The sequence below is a fragment of the Neolamprologus multifasciatus genome, chromosome 5 (assembly GCF_963576455.1).
Source record: "Neolamprologus multifasciatus chromosome 5, fNeoMul1.2, whole genome shotgun sequence".
Lineage (NCBI taxonomy): Eukaryota > Metazoa > Chordata > Actinopteri > Cichliformes > Cichlidae > Neolamprologus > Neolamprologus multifasciatus.
This window is the reverse complement of record NC_140443.1, coordinates 29,091,710-29,117,575: the sequence shown is the minus strand read 5'-3', so window position 1 is coordinate 29,117,575 and position 25,866 is coordinate 29,091,710. Positions and strand designations below refer to the sequence as shown.

Below are 25,866 nucleotides of genomic sequence, written 5' to 3'. Positions count from 1 at the left end.
GCTCTAGGACTCAGCCATTCTTAGATATGTGGGCCTAGCAGCAGCGCAGTGTCGCTTTCTCTCTATAACGACACCATCTGGTGTCAAGCATCTATTTCACCCTGTGCTGGTGAAAAGCTGTGGACTACGCTATGCTTTACACCTTGAGGCAATAGGGCAGCGTTTCAAAGGTTTTCTGACACCGTATAATACAAATACTCTGTGACTCTCATTAAAACAATCCTACAAATGCTTGCTGGCCAGGTAGCCTCACTGTGGTGACAACAGCCTATTAGAAGTAAGGTATGTGAGATGTCTCCATAACAACTCAAAGTGTAAAGCCCTATGCATGTAAAGCTAATTTTGGCTGCTCCTTTATTCACAACGGGCTGCCACAGCAGGTAGTGCCACATACCTTATTTGGCAATTTTTTAATGCCGGATGCCCTTCCTGACGCAGCCCCAAAAGAGATTAGTGTCTCCTCCAAAGACTGAACCAGTAATCTTTTGAATATTAGGCAAATGTGTAAATTTCTACAGTGTGCATACAAATGATGACAACTGCCCAAACAAGTTAAATCAGGTCATAAATATAGATCCCATTTTTTAAAGCTCACAGCTAGCTCTACCGCAGGGAACACTCCATCGGATATGTGTAACAAGATCCTCCAGATCAGAGGTTTGCCAAATTAACAGGAGCTGAGTGACAGTGAGATTAACTTCGAAAAACCGCATGCGTTTAAGGAATCTCTGTATGAGACGTCAGGTAAACCGAATGAGCATCACAAGGGTAAGACTTGAAATGCCTCTGATGTAATCAAAAACTGGAATAGAAAGGTTACGCACTGTGGTTTTTATGCAAAAGCTATGAATGACTTTTAAAGGGTTAAAGGGTTAAAGCTGTTTGAATATAGTTCCAAACAAATAATAGTTCAAGCAAAACTAGTTCCAAAAAAGTAGCATGTCATAAGTTGTCTGGCAGGATATACCAGAATCATTCAACTTACCATTTTTTAAAAAAATATTTTTACTTGACCTGTTACTTTGCATAAACAGCTTCTGCACATGATCTCACTCAGGTCCTGGTCATTTTGCAGAGACTTTTCACATTTTCGGCTTTCTGTGGACAGAAAGTAGAATACATGTAATGTGCATTTCAAGCACATAATACAAGCAATGGTCCTGAAACACATAGTACAGACTACAAATCCATAGCAGTGGAACCCTGGAGACATGGGACAAAGATGTAACAGTAGAAACTAAATACAGATTAAATGACTAATTATTGTGCAGTAAATCTGACTGGGGGAAAGAAAAGAGAACGTTTAAACATGTCTGGGTCAAGCGTGCACGCAAGCACTGTGGGAGATGAAAACGAGAAGTCTCTGTGAAATGTATGGCTACGAAATTTATTTTCAGTCCGATGACAGCTTGTCATCATCCATGCAACCACCTGACTGCAGTTTCCAGAGGCACTATCCAGCTCAGGGGAGGCCAGCCCTCCCAGCCAATGTCCCCAGGGCAGGGGAATCCCTGTATCATGTTTTAGATGCGGCTTAAAACGATACCTAAGCCTTTAGTGAGTCCTCAGAGGTTTCCAGAGGTAATGTAAGGTGATGTAAAGAAGTCCATGCTCATAGGCATAACGTGAATGGGAGGATACCAGAAACAGAAGAAGAAGAAAATATATAGTCTGAGCAGACCTGAAGAATTAGTTGTTAAAAGCTGTGTATAGATATGCATATATATATCGTATATATTGTGTCTATTTCTTACTTAGTGTAATGTCTGTCTTTGTTTCTGTTTATACTGGAGCACTCTAACCAAAATAATTTCCCCTACGGATCAATAAAGTATCCTGATTCTGATTCTGGTTTAATCTCAGAATTCTGACTTTAAAGTCAGAATTGTGACTTTTTTCTCAGAATTCTGGAAAACAAGGGGAAAAAAAGACGCGCCCACTTTTTTATTCCAGTGGCCCTAATCCTCTTCTGTAATTTTATACAGCTGGCACATGAGGAATGCTAGGTTGCTATTTTACTTGCTATATTTCCTGTTTTATATGTTTAAGATATATTCAGATTTAAGATAGGATAACACACTTAAGGCTAGAAGAAACCAAATGCAATACCTGACTACGTCAAAATATTTTGCAAACTTAATATTAAAATGTAATTTTTAAATACACAAACAGTCAGTAGACATTTTGTTTACCAGCCAAAAACACACTTTAAATCTTAGCTGAAAAAACAACGATAAATAAAGTGCTTTTTCACTGCTTTGGCTATGTCACTGTGGTGTTTGTACTTGTGCGAGCTGTTTTATTCACGACAAAACAATTCACAGTGCTGCAAAAAAGTATTTCACCCCTTCCTGATTTCTTACCTTTTGTGTACATTGGTCCTACTTAAATGTTTCAGATCATCAAACAAAAATATAGTCAGATATTTGCTGCTGCCCGATGACTCATCCAGGATGAGTAACTGATGGAACCATGAATTCTGCTCTCTGCCAGAAAATCCTGAAGGAGAATGTGTGGCCATCTGTTCATAACCAGAAGCTTGAGTGCACAGCAGGACAGTGATCTGAAACACACCAGCAAGTCCACCTCGGAAATATAACATATGTAAGTTTTTGAAGTGGTCTAGTTAAAGTCTGGACTGAAGATGCTTTGACTGTAAACTGTGGAGAACCAGAAGACTCACACACATCCCCCCAATAATAATAATAATAATAAGAAGAAGAAGAAGAAGAAGAAGAAGAAGAAGAAATTGTGCTGGTCCTCCATTACCAGTGTGGCTGAATTAAAGTAATTCTACAAAGAAGAGTGCGACAAAATTCCTCTACAGTAATGTGAAAGACTCGTTGCCAGTTATCAAACATGCTTGATTGCAGCTCTTTTACTAAGAGTGCCACATCCAGTTATTAAGTTTAGGTGGCAGTTAGTTTTCTGCATAGCGCCAGGTAGGCTTTGAGGCTTTTATGTCTTAATCAATGAAATCATCACTTAAAAATTGTATTTTGTATTTAGTCATATTATCTTTGTCTAAAATTCAAATTAACTTAATATGAATCACTTAAATGTGACAAATATGTAAAAAAAATATTATGCATTAACAAAATTGTTAATGCATTTCACAGCACTGTATATATTTACAATAATGGAGCATAAGTATTATTGCATAGTGTCAAATGAGTGGTTTCTTACTTACTTACTTTTAAGTGACGAATGGAAACTACATCTGTTTTAGATGCAGATGTGTTTTAAATCTGTTACAATGGCCAATGAGCAGAGTTGCATAACAGGTCATGAACTTGAGTTTGCAGTGTGGGGGTGGGGGGTGAGGGGTGGCAGGCAGCCAGGCCCCAGACAGATATCAATAGACAAATCCTTTCCAGAGACACATCCACCCATGTTCTCTTTCTATGTGTGTGAGAGAGAGAGATCACTTATGAACAGTGACAGAGAGAATGGGGACACATTTTTAAAGTGTTTGCTTTCTGGAGCCCACTCTGTCTCTTATAATCTCAGGGCGTCTCCTAAATGCATTACTCAGTTTCTATTTTAAATTTGGCCATTTATTAAGCCTTTGGCAGATGGTAGAAAAACCTCATATGCACCACCCCATGTGAAACACACGTGCTAAAACATACACACATTTACATCAGAGAAGAAGGAAGGGATAGATTGACTAAGACGACAATACTTTTTTGGAGAGCACATAGTGACACAGCGCATTGGGTAACAGCCGCGACTGTGGTCATTAACCTTTGTGACCTGTGTGAGTCAAAGGGAAAGGATGTGAACTGTAGAAGCACGGGGACGACTGAATGTGATGTGTTTGAAATGTTTCGAGCATGGAGATTCACAGACAGAGCACCGTGACTGGGGCACCTGGTGGTGTCAGTCTCCGGTGGATGATGTCAATGATCTTCATCTGGCTTATGAAAACCTGCTCATAAACTACACAAACCTTCAAACCTTCCCTGTGGTCCAACCACATATACACTGAGGAAAGCAAAGGTCTAGTCAGAAAGATAAATGTAGATTATTTTCCATAAGTTAACAAAAAACAAAATTCTTAGAGATTCTTTTCTAGTAATGTATAACTACCTTAGATACCTTTATTATATTTGAAGCATTTTTTTTTTTTATTACAAAAGTCCAGCTGCCTGTTCAGCTGCATTGTTCAGCAGAGAACAAAAGAGCAAGGACAGCAGACTTTACTCAATTGCGGCTTTGATATAATGACGTAGATCAGCGCCCAAGCAATTACAAAGGTCAGTGCAGCGCTGTGAAAGAACAACACGACTCTATGAGATGACATCTGCACAGATTAACACAGAGAATCAAGCTTTCCTAATGTCCTTGGAGCTCGTTCAAGGAACATTGAGTGGGTTTGTTACTTTGAACTCAGTCAGTCTGAGGAGACAATGCCTACTTATTGTCTCAAAGGACAAAAGCGGGGGTCAGTCACTGTTCCCTCAGATAACAAGCCCTTGTCACACTATGACTGTATGGATCATGGTGGGTTATGTCACAAGAGCTTTACAACAAGACCTCCTTAGAAAAATACTTGCCTTGCATCTGACAGCTTGGATGATGCTGACTGTGGTTTAAGGTATCTGACTGTTCATACCATCAAACAAGAAAGACAACTTTTGGGGAAACTGTAAACAAATGCTGAGAAGTTGATCAGGTCCTCGTCACGTAATATGTTTTACTTGTCAAAAAAGGAAGTTTTTAATGATAATAAAGGCTGACCGTGTACGTTTATGCATGTGTACGTTTGTGTAATCCAAATGATCACATTTGGATAGCACTAAAAAAACATTTCTGCCAAGATCCAGTGTGATCAATCACTCAGATCACTTGCTAAAGTGGTCATGTATTCATTTTGACCACATATCGTTTTTTTGTGTATTCTTAACAAGGACATAGCAGGAAAATGTGCAGTCAGGATAAAATGCACCTGCAGTCATGGTAAAAGAAAGTAGATTTTAGGGTTTTATATATGTATAATGATCTGGTCCTTGCCAGGTTGTAAAATGATTTAAATGCAACCTGAGGTGAACAACAACATTTGACATATTACACCATGTCATTATTTGTTTAATAAAAACTAAACCAAAATGCAGAAGCTGTGTGAACGCCATGATTCAGTAGCTTTTAAGAACCACTTCTATTGCTATAGCAACAACGTCAATCAGTCATTTTCTGACTTTATCGACCTTGGTTTTCTCCAAATGTGGTGCTGTGCACCATGGCCAAACATCCAGTCTCATCTGTCCAAAGGACATTGTGCTAGAGGTCTTGTTGTTTATTCAGATGCAAGCTTGCAAACCTAAGCTAACCTGACCTAAACATCTGCAGATGTAGCTTTTGGGTTTTTGTAGTTCCTCTGTAGGTTTTCCTAACTTTAAGACTTGGTAAGGACCAGATCATTTAAATGTTTTAATATTATTTCCTGACACATAAAGCCTTTAGGAATAAAAGAGGTTATTCTTTAATTTTACAGTGACTGTGTCATTAACTTTTTTGCTCTGTCATGACCTCTTTTGCTGTCTCTTGTTTTATCAGCATTAACAACAGAAGCCAATGTCAATCTTTTTTTTTAACAAGACCTGGCTTCCAGTTTTCTTTCTTGATGAATAGAGATAGACAAGCAAATGTGCACAGAGTGGTACTGAATAGTAATAAAATTAATATCTGAACAGCTAAGCTAAGCTGAACATGTGGGTACACATGATAGTCGTAGGTCGTACCCATGGTGCGTTTTAAAATCCGGCTCACATACAGGGATGACAGCTGTTGACTCTCTTTTTTCCCCCCTCACTGTTTATAGTCGGTGACATAGAAGAACATTCAGCAGCTGAAGAGACAGATTTTTCTAATTATCCATTGAAGTTATAAACAAAGGCAGAGAGAGTGTAAACACAGGATTTCGTTTAATCTGGTGACCAAAAACATGACTCCCAGAGAACAGTAATGATGCTCTGTATATGCTAAATGTGTAAATAGACATTTGAAAACGTCATCAGCATATAAACTTTGGCAGGTCATGTTTCGTGTCATGTTTGGTGTTTACAGCTTGTTCTACTACACCTAAGTAGGACACTGAATAGTACGGGAATATAAAACCTGGAAAAGTTACTGCTGCTTTATATATAGCTAGAAAAATAATCAAAGAAATCTGCGAGATTTAGACAGACACATCTTGATGCACACTCAATCATCCAGGGAAGTAAATCTCCAAAAGTTGATTCTGTTCATCTGGACGTAGCGTTTTGTGGGAGAAACGTTTCGTCACTCATTCAAGTGACTTCTTCAGTCTCAGCTGACTGCAGGTCAGCTGCAGGACCAAATCGTTTCTCCCACAAAACGTTACGTCCAGATGAACAGAATCAACTTTTGGAGATAGACAGACACAGTTCAACCAGTACCAGTCTTTTTTTTTTTTTTTTTTTAAAGCATAATAGTAACAGTCTCTCAGCACTGTTAAACATTTCTGTAAATTGTACAGATACCAATTCAATTTTACAGTTTTGCAGTTGCAGCTTCTTCTGTATTTTTCCCATAAATAATAAATGCAATAATAGATTGCAGTGCATCATAGGAATTTAGCGTGATGTCATGCTCTCAACCTGTCTAATAACGATGATCATTTATTCTTTTTACTTTATGAAAGCATATTTCTAAAACTTGCCGAGTCGTATGTCATGAACCACTCTGCTTCTAGTTCAACCTGTTCAATCTGTTTGGCAAATGGCACAGAAATGAGGAAAGTTTGTCGGTTAGAAGTCACTTTGCTCCAGTTATGCAAGCCTTGAAGCCATTCCAAATTAGTCGAGACGTCTGTGGGAGCTGCTTGAAAATGGAACGCTACTGAATAGATTTATTTTTTTATTTTTTTTTGATTAATTAGAGCAAAAACATCCTTTCCTTGTGCCTGTCCATCCGCCCGGCTGGCTGGACCGCTCTCCACCTGTGAGGTTTTTATTCAACCACCAAACTGAATTGGTTTGGTGAACTGGGCTTGATTGGCTTCTCCAGGCATTCTTTGTTGCTCTCCAAGACCACTGGGAAAACAGCCAGCAGGAAACCAGATGACAGCAGTGGAAAGTGTGAACAACAATGAAGAGGAAGAGAGAGGGAACCTTGCATAACCAACAGCACAGGATATTATGTGGTGACAAATTACATGGCAACAAATGAGGGAGGAGAGACAATGAAAATGCATACAATTAATTTGAATCATCTGCTAAAGTTTGGGTTTTAAATAAGTGTGGCTAAGCTGAAAAGGTGTACATTGTATTCTCAGCATTGTCACTGTTAAATATAACAATCCATATTAAAAATGCAGAGTAACATTGGTCGCCCAGTGTCTTACAAACTAAAAAATCTTATTTACAGGATAATTTAAGTGTTCAGAATTCTGATATCATATTTGGTAACTGCAGTACATTCAGCTGAGCACTGTCACATTTCTTCAGAGGAAGTTCGAATATTACTGCAGCTTCTAAGTCCTAAATGCTACTTCAACTGCCTTCCTGTTACCAGTCCTCTTCAGTGTCTTTCTGAGTCTGCAGACATTATGTATGCAAACACAAACCATCTGAACACTTTGCACCTTGTTAGATCCCTGAACCGCTTTCTGTCTTTTCATTATCATTGCGCTGCTGATTAACACATCACCACTGAGAGCCAGTTGGCTGTTCATTCCGGTTTCAAAAGGAATGACGCAAATTCGTGACCCATTTGGTGCCCTGTGGTCCCAGGCCTGCTCTCTTGGACTGAGGCCTTCTTGCTTGTACACACCCCGGCTGGCACTCAAATCAGAACAGCTGAGACACAGTCAGAACATCCAAATAGTCCCATATACCTACCGCAGTCCCATTGAGGCTCCTCTGGTGCGTTCTGCTGTCTGCTGTGACTGGTATTTAACACAAGCACATTACATTGCATAGTTACATAATTTTTCAAGTGTTTTAGCCAGACCTCAGAAACCTATTGAACCAAATGCTACTCCTTTGTGGCCTAGTAGCTGGCAGTACATTAGACATACTTCTTTATCAATTCCATAAATGCAGATGCAGTTTAAAATCACAATTGAAGTAGTAGCACTTAAAAATGATGCATAAAAAGAGTTGGAACACTTAAAAAAAACTTGGCCATTGCCCGCTTGCCGAAACCCGGGATCGAACCAGGGACCTTTAGATCTTCAGTCTAACGCTCTCCCAACTGAGCTATTTCGGCCGGCGTACGTAACCGCCGCCATCTACCAGCTATAACAAAACGGTCATGTTTCGCTATATTTCGGTTGTAGTGATGACTACCGAATGCAAACTGTGATGTATACATCTAGAGCGCATTTCAATTAATAGTAGTTTGCACATGTCCGTTTAAAACCGCATAAATGAATTAACTGAGTAACATGAACATTTCAGTTTATGTCGATTAAAAAACAATAATAAATCTAACTTCATTAGAGGACTGCATACTCCACTTTCATATCTCACGTAGCCTGTGCTTTAAAATGTATAGTTCGAGGCTCCACAAACTCGGTCATGAAATATCCACGTCTGCAATTTGCAACTTCCCCACCAGAGGGCGCTCTATCACAGGACATTAAGTGCCACAAGCCCTCTAGACAAGATTTGAACGCTATTCTTTCCTTTTCCTGCATCCATTAGCTCTTACCAATAACATCTTATTTACGATACACTGAAAGATCAGCCTAAATTAGCGTATTATGGCATGCAGTCACATACAGTGTGTCATTCAGTGGATGGCTAGTAGTATATAGGCCAATACACAATACAATACAATATAATATAAGCTTAAATTGACCCCAGTTTTACAATATCATGTGTCTTCCTCTTTACACAAACCTACTACATTTCTCAGTTTTTTTAGGTTACGCATGGCCTGAACCATTTTCCTGTATTCCCATATGTTTGTTATTCTTTAATGAGAACTAGCTTTAGACATAAAAGCTTCCATCACTGAGCTGAAACATGCCCCTGCTGAAGTGAGACATGGACTTTAGATGCTTAGAGCCATCAGCTCCAAAAATTCCACATAAAACCAGTTTCTACTGGTTCACATTACATGCACTCCTTCACTGTAGCTTGTGATCACCTCACTGTGTGCCAGAAAGAATGCTGGCTTTTCCCATAAAAGTGTATCTGCACGGATATCCTTACAACTCAACACTCCGTCCTCTACATTTTGTAGTCCTCACATGATTTATAGAAATTGGTTGCCACGCTGTGAGCCAAGAGAAATGGATGGTTCATTTAAAAAGTAAAAAACGAGGTACCTTTTAGGGTAGCCACTCCTGACCATTTATTCCTGATGTCTGTCCAACTAAATTAGCTTTAACCTTTAACCCCAAAACAGCACCTAGGATAGAAGAGGGCACTTTATCCATATATCCATACTCCGCTGTGCAATGTTAGATAATAACCGTTGAGGTTCAGTGTAAATGTTACACTCTCCATTAGTGTAAAAAGGTTTTTTTCCATTTACAAAAAAATAAATGAAAAATGATTTATTTATATGTCATTTAATTTTAACCAAAATTCTGTCACTGGTATTTGCAGTGGCCTAATTGTTCTTTCCAGGTTGAAGTGCTGCTGAATTAGCCTACTTTACCTTGCAGGCTTCATCCCACATGGATGACCTTCTTTTTTTCCCCTATATTGCCGAGGTCTGTAGCGCCTCCCTCCCACGCAACACGAAGCCCACGCCACGTTTTCAAACATGCAGGCAGCTTTTGAGCCGCTATGCCGCCATGAGCCACAGGAGAGTTCAGTGGGAGGGGCATGTGATGATTACTGCCAGGTATAGGTGCCTGCATTCCTACAGAGGGCACTTTTACTGAACATGAATGCACAGACTGAAATAGCACATCTTCACATAAAAAAGCCTACAGCGCCGAGGTTTGAGTTTAGCACACCAACCAGTGGTAAGACAATACTAAAATTATCACATGTAAATGGCACTACCCACTCATTATTGGCTGCATCTGATGGTGATAAATGAACACATCCACAAACACAATGTACCGTTTGTTCAACACAGAGACCACACAAAGCAAATGTTAAAGCGACTATTCGTCTCACCAACAAATGGAGGAGTCTCTGTATGCATGTGCGCATCACATCTTTGTGTCATACTTGCTGATGAAGTTCATTTGGGGAGTTCGAGATCGGTTGGATGCAGTTATGTTCTGTTCAGATGTCGCTGTATGCTCTTATGTGTGATTTCATCAGATGGACACACAGAGATTCCTTGATGTGTGAGCGAGAGTCTGTGGGGACAATATGTTCTTTTGCAGCATAGCCCTGAGTGATTATATAGGCTATATGTACGGAGCTGCACGTTGTCCTCACGTTATTCCTCTTGTAGGAGGCTTGAAAAACCTAGTGAAGAAATGTAAAACCTGACATTATCAGGTTGTTTTTTTTTTTTTATCTTGGACGAAGTCTGAGTAGCTCTGACCCCCAACTGGAAATTTAAACAAACTTGCAACACAGCACACACGCGAAAGAAAAACTCAATTCATTCTTTTAATTCACTGTTTTGTGACACATTCACATAAAAACACTGTGGAGAAAACTTCTAAAGATATTCTTGGTGTACATATAATATATATTTTCACTTGTTAACATTCACTAATGCATTATTAGTGTGATAAATCACACGGCTGCTGCAATGAACGATAGCGTGAGTACAGTGCTGGAGCAGTGAACACAAGCAGGTAAAGTCAACACTACTCTTTATAACGCCAGGAAGCCGTCAGGGCCCAGCTGTGGTGACCGTTACACTCCTCTGGGAGGAGCTGACCTGTGGGACCGCATGTCTGGGTGCAACGACACAGGGACGAGGCAGCTGGATCACTGCTCTGCTCTAGGAAAGTCGTTTTATAACCACACACTTCAGTTTCATCATGTGGACAGTATTTACATCATTTACATGAATTTTCTTCTAAACAGCTTTACATCTAAAATGCAGTCTAAGACTATAGACCTGGAATAAACACAGTATCTGTGAATGATGAGCTGTGTCTTTTCTTTCCCATCACGAGTCACATGAGAAGATTTCTTGTGCTAACAGTGAACGCGAAGCTACAGCCAGCGGCCAGTTAACTTAGTTTAGCATAACAAGTGGAAACAGGGGGAGACAGCTAGACTGCAATACCAAATAATATATTACACCATTTGCTATAAACTGGGGGCAAAAGAAGTGTTGCGAAATCTTATGCAAGCGCTTTAATATCTTAGCACACGATAAACTCACACTAAAGCAAAACTTGATTTACTAATTTACACTTTTAACTGTCCTCTGACTTGTTCTTTATCGTCTCTCTCCCAGGCTGACCCTGAAAAGTTAAAAGTTCATCAGCTGTCACTGAGCCTTCCATTTAAATATCTGACATGCTCCCTTTTTTTGTTCCGAATGCACAGTATACCATTTAGCGGAACGTTTAAGGCAGAGATAATATTAAATACATTCAAAGAATTTATGTGTTTGAAGTGTATCGACATTTTTTTAAAGCCTTGGAGGCTTTAAGTGGGAGAAGGCAGATCATATCTTCTGCTGGCTAAACACATTCATCGGAGCGGTTATGTAAGCACCACTATGAGGATGCTCTATTATTCAGCTCCATATGTAAATAGACTTCAGTGACTCACAGAGTGCAAACTATGTACAGTGTGTGTTGAATGATTCTCTGCAGAGGCTGTGAGCGCCACAGTGATTGTGACACCCTGCTTCCACTGCAGCCTGCGCTGAGGTGAGAGTGTAGCAGGAGCTTGCTGCTGGTGGTTACATTTAAACGTCTCCCCAAGGTGTAAATGTGATTTGCACATTTCTCACACCGGCTTCTCGCACCGGTGAGCTTCATTATGGAGCCTGACCTGCATGTTTCAGTCTCACAGGGCTTCTCCCAGGCAGCGTTCGGTACCTTCGCTCGCTTCTAGACGCACCTGCCTGCTGGTCTTTCGGTTGTCCACCCAGGAGTTGTGTATGACAGCTCCACCTGGTGAAGGGTCTACCTGAAGCAGGGACACCACCCTCTTTTTAACCTTGGCGCGAAGGGCACGGCGCAGTTTCTGTCGGGTGAAAGCGTACAGCAGCGGGTGGGAGACGGTGGTTCCGTAAGCCAGAGCGAGGAACCAGAGGCGTAGGCTGACTAGGACGTCGCTGGGGCCGATGCCCAGGATTAGGACGTTGGTCACTGAGAGGGGAGCCCAGCAGCCCAGAAAGGTCGAAATGATGATGAGGGACATCTTAAAGACACGTCTCTGACGCTCTCGACGATCTCGATGTCGTCTCACTGCCCGACGCAGGGCGATGATGGCCGACACGGAAGCCTGAACGCCCACTGTGGCTGGCATGGGGGTGGCAGCACCCGTGTTAGAGCTGACGAGCGGAGCAGAGGAGGACAGGGCATGGGGGGAGGTAGCTGTCGGGGTTGGGGATGGGATGAGGGGAGGGTGGCTGAGCTGTTTGGTATTATCTGTCGTGCACTGTTCTCCTCCTAACTCCCCACCATCAGTCGTTAGCCCCGGCTTCTCCTTTTTTTGTCTCTTGTGGCGCCCTCTGCAGGAGGGGCCCCTGAACCGCTGGCCCTTTTTCACGTGGGAACCGATGCGGATGTTTAAAGCCCTCAATATTCTGGAGTAGGTAAACAACATGACTGCCACCGTGGTGAAGAAGATGGGCACTTGGAGGATAAGATGGTAATACCTACCGGGGCCGGTGTGAAAGCCCTGACCACCAACACATAGGACAGTCCGGTTACGCCATGCTGGCGCCACGGTGGAACTAATGTCATACGAGGACAAAGGCAAGGATTTCTCTTGCCCCGTCTCCCCTGCTTCTTCTTCGGTGGACCACTGCAACTCCAAGAATGGGATAAAAAACACAGCGACCGAGGTGATCCAGACGGCGATCAGCAGCAACGCTGCCCTGTGTGTCGTCAGCAGCCTGTTGGCCGGTCGTACCGAGATGTCGTATCGGTCCAAGCTGATAACCAGGATGTTGATGGCTGTGGCGATGCTGGCAAAGGTGACACAGGCCTCGTGGAAGCAGCACACCAAGGCCAGGTTGGGTCCCGGAGGCAGAAGAACAACAACCAGAGTGAGGGGCACACACAGCACGCACACCGCCACATCCAGCACGTGGAGGTTGACGGTCACCATGTTGCTCACAGAGTCCACTAAATTGGATTGGGAGCAATAGAGAACCAGCACAGTCAGGTTGCTGCTGAATCCCAACACCAGCTCCAGCATGAGGAAGGCGGTGAGTGACACCTGGAAGCCCAGCGAGTACGGAGGGTACCAGGACGCAGGGGTGCTGAAAGAGCCGCCTCCTCCTCGCTCCTGAAGGACTCCGAGTCCCTCCAGCCCAGCGGCTGTCCGAACCCCATCAGTAGTGGCCGGGCCTGACGTGTAGCTGCCGGTCTCCATGACGACCTCTCAGTCTTCATATATTGTATCAGTCGCACTGCTGATGAGCTCCCATGATGCACCTGGCCGATCCTCCATGATGCAGGGATGAATAACAGCTCTGTGACAGCGCTGCGGAGAAGGGAACACAACGCAGACAGATGAGAGATGAACTGTGCAGGAGAAAATCAAAACACATTATTCTCTCTCGCAGCATGGCGGAGATCACAACATAACTTTGGATAAAAACAGAGATCATAACTTATCCATGTTTACCAAAAGAATTCTGTCTGTCTGTCTAACACATTTGCACGCATTAACTCCAGCATCTGCAGATTGAGCAGGTGCTGCATTATGCATCAATCCATCCTTCATTCTGTCTCCTATCAGTATTACCATTCTGACTCAGCCACAGCTTGAGACGTGAACACAAGCTGCCAGAACAGCAGGCCGTCGCAATAGGCCATCACTAATGTGTACTGGAGCTCTGGGGAATGACCCAAATTGAATGGAGCTAAATAATCAGACCTGCAAGCAATCAACTACTCTCAGTGGATCAGTAAATACAACACACTCAGCAGGTTACACAAAATTGGTTATGATCTTTTCTCTGCCAGCTGTAACAGACCGCATAATACATTTAAAATAGCTCCAGCACCGAAGGGGCATATTTATTGGAAAGTGTTGGTAAGCCTTTGCCAGCTGACAAGCATACATACAGACATACACATAGCATCGATGCCAACATCAGGGTGTAATTTGAAGAGTTACACTATTTCCCTTAAAGTACTGTAAAAACCCAAAGGAATGACTGTAAAATACTCCAGACATAACCAATCATAAGTGAGACCTTTAATGTGATCACTTTTTAAAACAGATACTGCTCATTTTAGGCCCAGGGCAAAGGCGGGTAGAGCTGCCTTTCCTAAATACCCTAAATTTATTATGTGCCTAGTGTTCATGATTGTAGAGATTGAACAATGTGAGTCCGAACGATGACAAGGAAATCAACTTATATAGCACTTTTAAAACCTTATTCTTGGGACTTTTTAAGCCTGTTATATGAGATTTGATGGGTGATCCTGTCGATGTGGATAAACGCTAGAATGACGCTCAAATAATTGCCCTGATGCATTGCAAAAATGTTAGACAAGGAGTAAGAATTTCTTCTGGAATGATTTTGATCATACTGGCACGGACTAAAACTAAAGAAACTATTTGTGTTTCCCTTTTTTTCTAAAGAACAGTTTTTACTTCACCTAACTAAAAATGAGTTTTCCAGCGCACCATATTAAAGAGTTAACTATAGTTAACCTCGGTGTGCCCACGGACACAGCCTATCCTTACTGATAAACACCAGCAGTATGTCATTGTTACATCAACAGCTACAAGATTAAAGTCAGTGTGTAAAACACAGCCGCTCATCATTGATTGTGGAGGGGGGACGGAAACTAATTGCACCTGCGGGAAATCAACCGAACAAGTGAAATCACGGCTTCATATGTCTCTAAATGGCTATCTGAATGAATATCTTGGCATCAGGTGCTCAAAACATTTCGTGACTAGCCTCCGAGTCGACAGCACAGGAAACTGACTCCAGCACAACAAGTCGAGCCTGAAATATCAACCTCCGCTCTGGTAACAAGGCATTCAGCTGAGTGATAGACTCATTTGCTCCTCACCTCCGTTACCACGGAAACCACGCTACAAGGAACTACGTTAATGAGGGCACAGGTACCCCGGTGCTGAAGTGCGGGACACTGAGCAGTAGAGTAGTAGTAGTTAGAACAGCTCTCAGCTACAAATCGGAGAGCTTGAAACGTGCCGCATTCCTGCGGAAAAGACAGAGGAGACCGAATAAGTGTCGTGATGGGGCTTCCTGCTCAGCTTTGAGCCAACAGTGCCAGCAGCGGTAAAAGCCTTGTGCTACAGATGTTTTGAATAACGTGTCTTATAATCCATGTCACAATGACTCTGCTGACTTTCATGCGCTCCCTTTTTTCCCTTGGCAATACAAACAACTCAGTGTGGAAGGAAATCAAAGTCCCACGAGATTTCGAGATTGTGATTAAACTATTTTAATTCATATAAGCAAATTCTACAAAATCTAAGTTATGGCAGCACTGACTAAGCCAGAAAGGATGCAGATTCCTGCATCAACTTTTAACTGTAAAAGTGTCCCTCGAGGATGCAGCGACAGATAAAGAGGATAAAACTGTTGGGGTCAAGGGTTTGGGTTTTTCCTTTGATTTGCCTCTCGTCTGTTCTTCATGGGGATTTAAGGAGAAATTAAAGAGGGGCCACTGGGGGAAAAAACATGGGTTTGGTGGGGAAAAAAATAAACAACAACAAAAACTGAGTGAGGAGCTGATGGTGTGCAAGAGCGCAGACTCTCGCAGCAACTTTGCTGGACTTGGATTGGAGGTTTCCAGCTGGCCTGATCGTCCACAGACTGTCTGATTGTAGCAAGGGATTGGGTGGAGAAGGTATGAATCCATTTAAATGAATTCATACCTTTAAAAGTGTGCATGCACTGAGAGACAGATTACAGCAAACGCCTGAGTGAGGGAAGGAAGTAGAAAAGAAGGGTGAACCAGACGCAGCGGTAAACAAGATGTCCCAGGGAGCAGAGGTGGCAGTCTTACATCAGCCTTCCTCTAACTGCGGCTGGTTTCCTAGTTGCATCCAGTCCCCAAAAGACTGCTTCAGTCCCCAAAGACTCCACTCATGATTGCCTGAGTGAAAAGCTGCGTGATGACTGCACGGGTTAGACGCTCAGCACAGGAAAGGTGTAGATATTACAGAGCGTAAAATTACAGCAGAAAATCAACCTGCTTGAAAGGCTTTTCTGTGGGGACTGTTATCACAGGCTTCATAGTGTTCTGCTTTAAGAGAACTGTGGCTCTGTTGGGTTTTTTCAAACTTTGCTCTTTTGTCTTTTTGTAAAGGTATGTTTTATAGTTAAATATGATTCATCATCTATATGTTAAAAGGCTCAGTTTCAAAGGGCATTTGTGTGATGCAGACAGGTGAAAAATCAATCAGTGTGCCCCTCCTGCTTGAACCAAAGTGACTCATGTCTGACCCTGGAGAACAACGCGCGGTTTCACACTGCTCTGCATTCACAAGCTGCTTATTAATAATTTGCTTCCTCTTTGAAAAATGCCAATCAGAATGAGAATGAGCGAGTCAAATTTGGCGTTCGTTGCTTGAATTCAGAAACCAACACTGCCGCTTTGTCACCATCTCTTTGTTAGAGGAAAGCAAGTCGGAAACCAGGTGCATTTCTTAAGATCCTTTGCTAATTAACTTGCACACCAGGGAGTTCTCCAGGTAACTGTGAATGTATGTGTGTGTCCATTTTCTGGCTCTGCAACAATATAATAATAAGGCAGTATTCTCACTCAGGCCCCGGCGCACTGAGATCCAGGAAAAGCCCACATCGAGGTGCTAGATTTGATAAGTGGCTGGGCTACCTCGGCAACACCTTTTCCCTTCAAACCTGGGACAGGGTAATGAGGTTCAGCTTGATCTCAGTGACACATTTTCAGCTGAGCTCTACAGGTAGTGCTGAGAACTGTGACATTGTGCTCTGTGTGTTCTCTGAAGTTGTAAATTGAGCCAAGGCTATTCCAGGGAAAAGATGACTGGTATTTCAATCTGCTGTAGTTTATATTTTTAAAATGATGTCATGTTATGGGACATTTCCATTACTCCATGTGCAGGCAGGTTGAAAGTTTGTGAAGTCAGCTACTATGTCCTAACACTTTGGTTCTGTACAGGTAAAATAAAAAAGACTATAATGTGGTGAGCTGAATTTTACTTCCTGCAGTTAGAGCCTGGAAGGCAGTTTCTTGGGTACCGATTGGTTACCTGGGCGTGGTTATCTTCCTCTCAAACTCTTGGCAAAAATTAAAATGAAGGCTACTTAAATATTCCAAGTATTTGTCAAAAATGATACCCTAAAATACATGGTGTTAGAGTCAGTTTCCAAAATCCTGGATGCTACACCAGAACTGCTTTCATGGGACTTAAAAGGGTAACTAATCAGATGTACTCAATTAACTGATCATCAGTAAGTGTGAGCACATTTATAAAAGCAGATGTTTGGGCAATATGTGGTCTGGAGGATCCAGGTGTCAGAGCAAGGTCAGATTGCAGTTTCTCTAAACTGTGCCAAATTACAAAAGAAATTAAATGTTACAAATCCCAGAATCTGCAGACTTGCAGTAAAATTATCATTCTGTACATATTACAGCAGCTCTGCTCCACAATAAAAGCGTCTCATCAGGCCAACCCGCACCCCAGACTTCTCACCCAATGAAAACATTTACTACATGAAATCAAAAAACTGCTAAATAGCTAACCAGGTAGATATCAGATAAGAATGAGTGGTTTGGCTCCCAAAGAGAAAGTGATGCAACACCGCCAACTTTTTTGTTTTGTTTTGTTGTTGTTTTTAACTCAAAATAAGCATATATTTTTCAAAACTTTCACAATAAAAGCCTTAGTCCAACTGTATATTGTAGTCCTCATTTCATAAAAATGACTGTGTGATGTTTTCTGTTAATTTCTTATGTCATGACCACATACAATATAAATATTTTCATTTGACTCTTCACGATACTTCATATCACATTTGGGGTCTTGAAGCATAAAATATTATATTTATATAACTATTTATTTAATTTGAAGGAGCATCTCTGTCTTGTGTTTGATGTCATTTATATTAAAAACATTGCTTTTTTTTTGTTTGTTTGTTTTTTTATGTGACTGGTTTGTGGTGCTGATTGTGTCCTTTGTAATATTGTTTATGGGCCAGATTTGGAATTCACAACTTTTGTGCTTATTTAGAAACTAAATAGCTGATTTATTAGGTTTGTTAGAGATATTAACTTTGTTTAATATATTTTCTTTATGTTATTTTAACAAAAGCCTTCAACATAACCATACAAACAATAGACAAAAGCCCCAAACACGGGGGGGGGGAGACTTTGTCATTATTGTTTTATTTTGAAAACAAAAAATAAAACAAAAATCTGTTTGTGTGAAGTCATTTTGAGAAATGTAGGAAATGGGCAGATTTTAAGCACAAAACCTAATCATCAGACAATAATCTGTCAGTATAATGAATATATTTCTAACAGTGCATCAAAGCCTCAGCGGGCAGGTGAATTTACAAAGCCATGCAGCACGTTCAGAGCTAATGCTTTCCACACAGATCTAAGCGATGCCTTGCAACCTCTTCCCCTCTGGTGTGGGGAAACCAGACAGTGTGTGAAAGACACTATATGGCATGTATAATTAAACAGCTAGACACATCAGCAATTCCCAGAAGCAGCAGGACAAAGATTAAAAAGATGAAAGTTAATCTTGCTTTTCCTCTGAGACAAGCTGATGTAACAGGTTTTCAAAGTGACACGGCTAGTGAGAACAGAGGAAGAAACATACATGAATGGGAAATGCACTGGAACGTTATTCTTTAAAAAAAAAGGGGGGGGGGATGCTGTGGAAAATGATGTTTTTATGAATACATAAGAAGATGAGTGGCACTGAATACACTACTCTTATGGCCCCAGTGGCAGCCTAAGCAGATGTAAACACCACTGGATGATAAGCATGGATGTACTGAAAGAGAAAAACTCAAAGGGAGAAATCTAAAAATAGCAGCAGCACTGAAAGCAGTCTAGAGACACACAGAAAGATGGCCTTGAAGGGGAGGTTAGAAGAAATTAAAAATTTGGATTTTTCTTCATCCCTTTCACACGTATGTAGAGCCACAGGAAGTCAGCTCTTATTGTGACAGCATGATGAGCCCTGCCATGAAGGGTTAGAGAATTTACATGTGCTATTTTATACAATTGCAACCATGATCGTTTCCTATAAACAGTCCATCAAGTCCACACGAGAGTCAAACCCGGGGACACTGGTTGACATTGCTTGCTTTGATTTGTGCTACCCTGAGGTTCATGCAACGTCCCCTCTGAGGGATATTTGCATGCACCACAGCCGGGCTCAGAGATGACATTTCACAGTGTAATGTGTTTCTAAGAGCTCACGTGTTTCACATGTTTCTGTGAGATTGGGCTTAACTGAAAAGCACTCATGCACATGCTCCTTAGGATGAAGACTGTAGCTGCTGTCCTCAGGTGCAAGCTATTTCTTTAGTTTAAACACTAACCAAAGCGCATGCTACCCGATGCATGTGTTCCTAACTGGTGGTTAAAACCACATGCTAAAATAAGGAGAATCTCAACATACACAATCTCCAACATTAGGAGTTGATGTGTTCGCTGCTCTACATCTTAAAAACTTTTACTCAGCTTCTAGCTCAAAAACAGTGTTTTTCCTCCACTAAAATATAAAGTTATACAAGATACCTGAAAATCTAATCAGATTAGAAATTCCAACAAAGAAAGGCACGAGGAGAGAAAGTTTCTGCCTGTGCTGCTGTTGAGTGAGTCAGTGTGGCAGCAGGACAGAAAAAGTCGCATTAAAATAAAAAGATAATGTGATCAGTATGTGCAGCGTGAATCTAATCATGTTACATTTATGTTTTGCAATCACTGCATTGGGAAAAATCATAAAATCTAGCTTCTGGGAATCTGATCATTCAAACTTTTGTACAAAAAAAAAAAAAAAAAAGATAAAAGGCAGCTTAATCACAAGAATGCCACCAACAAGCTGAAGGAGCTCTGATTCTCACAAGACATTACAAAGGACAAAGCAGCGCAGAAGAAGAAGGAGAGCAGGGATGACAGCACTGAAGTCTGCAGTGAGGGGGTGACGAACAACACAAAAAGGCTGAAGCTAGCATGAGAACACAGAACATGTACGTTCAGTCGGTGTAATAAACACCCACCAGCACAATGTGTGTGTGAGAGTGTGTGTCTGTGTGTGTGTGTGTGTGTACCATGTAGACTCCTGTTGAGACATCAAGCTCTCTCTCTAGTCACCACGCGAAGACAGAGACAAAATGACACATAAGAGCACAACACATTGCTCCTCTGCAGCACAATTGGCCAGAGTAAGACACATACAATCACACACACACACAAACACACTTTCACAACAGGATGTCTGCTGAGCTGACAGTAAGTGGTCTTGGAGAAAAAGGTGAAAGAAGAGAAGATGAAAGTTCAGACTGTCTCACAGTGCTGCAAATGTTTGCCATTATTTGTGCGCCAGCAGATGAAACGATAATAAATCCAGACTGAAGTCTAGATCCTTGAGTGAATCTGTCCTTAAACTTAGATTAAATTACGGTTTCCATGTTCCAACTTCATGCAAAGATCATGCATATTAATATCAAGTGCACGGGAATTTTCTAAAGGTAAACAATAAGCTTCAATGTAAATGCTAGTTTGATATGGCTGTGACGCGAAAAACACAATTAAACATCGCCCTACCACGGCTGATTTTCAAAAGTCTAGTTTTTATTTTATGTTGGTCATTAAAATGTTTTAGTTTTTAGTTAAGTTTGAGTTGTTCTGTACATCTCCATCATCCCTCACGTGGAGATATGACAGCATGGACACTGCACAATACAAATTCTACGAGTTCATTTTACAAAACCATTCCTACTCTAGATCCACTTTTTCTGCATCACATACATCACAACAATGGTTACAGTGGAAAGGGAGGAAGCATCAGCAAGAAAGTTTTTTGTGAGGAATCATCAATACACCTTTACTAATATGACCTAAAACATCCTCTGATGTTTTTGTCTTTCCACAACATTTCTTCAGGATTAAGATCAGGACTTTTTCTTAGCCACCACAAAACATGATCTTTATTCTTCTTTGTCCGTTCTTTGCACAGCAACTTGTATGTTTTGCATCACTGTCTTGCTGCACGCATATTTTCTCTTAAATATTTCAGTTCATGTCGTTTGTGTATTTTAGAATTCGAGAGCACGATTCAAAACTCATTGCTGTAACAGTGCCTGTGAGCCTCGTGCAGAGCCATCGAAGTATGACCAAACCATGATACCATCACCACCACCATGTTTCACAGATTGGATCATGTTCAGCTGGAACGTTGACGCCTAAAAGTTCTGTTTTCCTTTCGGCTTTTCTGCCTGCAACTGTGGAGCAAAGCTGTGATAGTTGCAGTGTTGTGTGCTGCTTTCTCCTTGCAGCCCTGTCAGGCACACAATTGTTAACTGTTCTGATGATGGACTCACAAACCTGAACGTTAGTCAATGTGAGAGAGACCTTTCATTGATTAGACCTCCGCGACTATTAAATGTCCCGCTGAATGTCCTGAAGTGATCTCCGTTGGCTGATCACTCCTGTGGAGGGTAACAAGGTCTTCAGCTTCCTTCATTTGTCTGTCGGTGGATTGATGGAGTCCAGACTCTTCAGAGATGTGTCTCCAGCCCGACGATCATCAGCATCTTGCATTTGTTCGTACCGTTATTCACTTCCTCGTGAGTTGTGGAGATCTGACTTTTGACAGATCCCTATTATTTTGAATAAAAACACAGCTAATCGCCATTCCACTGAATGATCTTTGACCATGACTCCGCCTACAAATTAACTGCTAATCTTGGGGGTCACTATCTGTGCATCCGCTTGTGTTCATTAGAGACCCGTCAGACTTTGATAAATGTGGCATTTCTTTTTCCTGGTGACTTAAAAATGAAATGACATGAAAATTCAAGTTGGTGTCAAAATTAATTTAAACTGTAGGAATCAAAACTAGCTGATTTATATTTGCTTGCACTTGAACAGGATACAAAACAAACAAAAGGGAACCAAACAATTTATACTGTGCATAAAGAAACCCTTTACAACATAATATTGTAAGTACTGTAGTGTCTCACCACAGTTTTCAAGCACCGAGGGGCAAAGTAAATGGTCTTTACTTTGCCCCTCGCCCAGACAATAGATCAATAAACCATTTGATTGCTTTATTGATCTATTGTCTGGGCTTTTTACAATCTTTAATTTATGACCGCTGTTTAAGTTGCATCCATTTTTTTCTATGGTAGATTATAGCTTTCCTGATGTCATAAATATTTCCATTCATTTCATAATGAAGCTGAAAAAAATAGAAAAAAGCAATCAGGAAGGCATGAAATATGTAGACTCCAGAGAATGCTTCAAAAGAGATATGGGGAGTATAATCAAGCAATTTCAGACTTTTTTTTCTAAGAGTAATCTTTAATGCATTCATATCTTTAAATGATGGCTGGGAAGATTGGAGGAGTTAACTTGCACACACACACTGTGAGTGCACCTATTGCCATTTCAGTTACAGACCATCAAACAACTTGGTATTGGGGAAACAAATCCATTATTCAGGCAGACTTCCCAGATGGCAGAGGGGTAATTCATGTTTGAGCAAAGCATCCTACTGAGGGCCTTTATGTTGTCCTGTTACCTGAATAATTCAGTGCAGTGCCAAAATATGGACCTGAAATAGCCAGCCATAGAAAACCTAAGCTGAGGGAAGAGGCAGAACAGGTGAGAAGATGTGTGTTGTGAATGAGAGATATGAGAGAAATAGCTTCTTGGTGAAAGCTCATAAGGTTATTTAACTTGGCAAAAGAGCAGTTAGAAGACAGTTTATCCATTTAGTGAGATGGCAACATAGACAGACAGGCACACACACACACACACACACTTTCTGCCTTCATGTGTCCGGCAGGATTTGCTTTCTCTCCTTCATGTTCACAATCAAAGCCGTTCACAGCAGAACACGGGGACCGTATGGTGGAGACACAGCTCGGACCAAACACTTTCATCAGACTTCTCCCTTTTTCTCTCTTTACTTTCCTCCACCTCCACACGGTTGTCAGCAGCCGCCCTCCTTTCTCTGTTACTCCTCATCTCGCCTGCTGCGTCTAGTTTCATTTTCAAAGTCGTCCTTTGTCCTCTGCACATCTTTTTTTTTCTTGTTTTTGTTCTTTGACAAAGTGTTGCTCACGATTAACCGCTGAGACAGAAGCTGCATGACGCAGCCCGCAGATTGCACAAGTATCAAGTTATTTATTTGACTTTATAATGGCAGACAGCAAGTCTGACTCTGCCCAAAGCAAATTTAAATTGTTTGTCTTCTGTGCCTCTGAAAATAAATACATCTGGACCACTAACTGCAGCTAATAGTTTTTTCCTTTTTCCATCATCAATTTTCAGATTGTTTTCTTGACTGTTCATTCAATCTAAAAGTATTTTTGAAAAGCAGACTTGCAATCACATCTTTTTCAGACATTTAATCACAGGGAAAAAATATATTTCTTTGCCTAAAATGTTTTAAATTGCTGATACTTAACCAAAATAAAGTGCAGGGAGAAGTCTATCTTAACTTTAAGTTTTAAAGTGGTGCATATGAGGCCAAAATATGGATTTTGTGGTAACTTACCATCATGAATAAAAAATGTGAAGTAGGTATGGTCAGTAATAACTGTAGGCTGGCGGGCTGTGAGATTACGACTTGTGCATGTCCCCAAGGCCGTTGGAGCACACAGCAAAACACAAACTGTTAAGCATTGCAGGCATACACACAATCCAAACAGACAGCCACACTTTGATGCGCGCGGTAAAATGTTTCCAGCGGACCGCGTTGATGACTCCCTCAGGAGCGTGGGAGAAAACACAGAGCTTCGGAGCCCGTAACTGTGTCAAGCACCCACTCCCACACACAGCCGGAGGTTCTAATAAAACCCAGATTCCTCCGCTAAATCGATATTTCGTGAAGCACTCTGTGCCAAAAAGCGCGCGGAGCGATGCGCAACAACATCTTTAATCACACACGAACCCTGCATACAAAGCTGCATATAGCCCAATCAACACATTAAGTTAGATGCAATCGGCGCTACGTGCAGTCATAATAGTTCATAAACATCAGGTTCTAAATTTGCGTTTAACATACGCTGCGTAAAAGTTAAACTTAAGCATTTTCAAAACTTAAGCAGATGGTTTAATATGTGAAATCCATCCATACTAATCAACAGACCTTTAATTAGTAACTTTTAATAATGGACGGTGGTGACGTGCATGCCAAATACTTGCCAAGCGCTGCGCATTTTATACTGAAATGTCTCCGTCAGATTAATGGATACGTGGATAAACTCGCTTTCGTTTTTTTTTTTAATCCATTTTTTATTTATTGCCAATTAGCACTCTTACCTTTCAGAACCTTGGGCTCAACGATCCATTCCTTCACCGTGAGAGTGTTGATGAGAAGCGTCCCTTCTGTCCAGTGGTGTGTAGGAACCGAGCGCATGCTCAGCGGTAGCAGCTCCAGGAAGGAGTGCTAACAGCAACACAGCCTGGTGGGACAGACAGACGGCTGCAGCTCATCCCCCTGCTGGATCCACAGAGGACTCTGCCGTCTGGATGACTTCAGCTGACTGGGTGAAGGAGGCGGGATCATCACGACCAAACACTGTACACCACTTACAAAGTTAAATGACTGATATTTGAAAGTATAGTTGTAGTGGTATTTGAGGAACAGCTTTGAAGCCTGATCTAGATGATTATGAGCCTGTTTTTGTGCAAGAAGCTGCTAAAAAAAAAAAAAAAAAGTTTGAATCACTTTTTACGTTGGTAGCATGGCGATTTTTTTTTTCTTTTCTGATTCAAGAAAAAAGAATTTTTTTCTTGAATCAGATTTTACAATACAGCTATAACAATTTTTTTAATTATAACAATATCTTACAATCAAATCTGGTCAAGGTCAACTAATATTAAAGTTGACTAATATTAAAGCAACACATGGGCAGTTATTTTTACTGGTGCACGTGTGCATAAAAACCCTAAAAATGCAGACCAGCTCCACAGCCTAAAAGAGCTAACACAAGCCAAAGGCATCAACATTGATTAAATCTTTGCTACTTTAAAACACACACACTCTTGAGTGGTGCCTCCTTGTTTCCAGACAGCAGGACACAGAATGTACCTCATGCCTCATTTCACTGCAAAGAATTTGGAAGAAATGGTCATTGTTCGTATTTGCACTGTGTATACATGAATGTGTGCAAGTAGTTCATGAATTTAGAGACATGGACTGAATATCAAGTGACCAACCCAAGTTATTTTCTGTAGATAATTTCAAAGCAAAAAGGAATCTTCTAGATAACGCTGCGCAACAAGACCACAGTCGCACTCAGTTCATCAGGTTATGCAAGACAGCCACTTAGGCTAAAATCGGTCCTGCTTTTGCCACCGCCTTCCTCAGCAAGATGGCACAAGTGGCACTTCTGCTGCCAGCTGAAAACATCTTTCTCTGTAATGGTTTGCTTCCGTCCCCTCACCCCATGCAGCTGCTAGCTGTTTCCCGTTCCTTCAATCTTTTGCTCTGGTTTTCTGAGACACAGGCAGGCTGCAGCTGACAGGACACTGCAGCCCAGGGGACAATTAGGGAAGCGTGGGAGAGACAGCTGGACCTGTTGCTAGTTCTGTAACCCCACCCACACACACAC

At 41.4% G+C, this 25,866-nt stretch overlaps 1 protein-coding gene and 1 non-coding gene across 2 annotated transcripts; both read right to left on the bottom strand.

The window, feature by feature from the left end:
* Positions 1 to 6,846: 6,846 nt before the first annotated feature.
* LOC146519011 (G-protein coupled receptor 22-like) lies at positions 6,847 to 24,924 on the bottom strand. The gene is made up of 2 exons (XM_085159749.1): positions 24,572 to 24,924; positions 6,847 to 13,568 (listed from the first exon to the last, which is right to left on the bottom strand). The coding sequence occupies exon 2, from the start codon at positions 13,455 to 13,457 to the stop codon at positions 11,919 to 11,921; it is 1,539 nt and encodes a 512-aa protein (XP_085015875.1). The 5' UTR covers positions 13,458 to 13,568; positions 24,572 to 24,924; the 3' UTR covers positions 6,847 to 11,918.
* trnaf-gaa (transfer RNA phenylalanine (anticodon GAA)) lies at positions 8,163 to 8,235 on the bottom strand. Its single transcript has one exon. It is a non-coding gene; the product is annotated as a tRNA-Phe (tRNA).
* Positions 24,925 to 25,866: the final 942 nt, after the last annotated feature.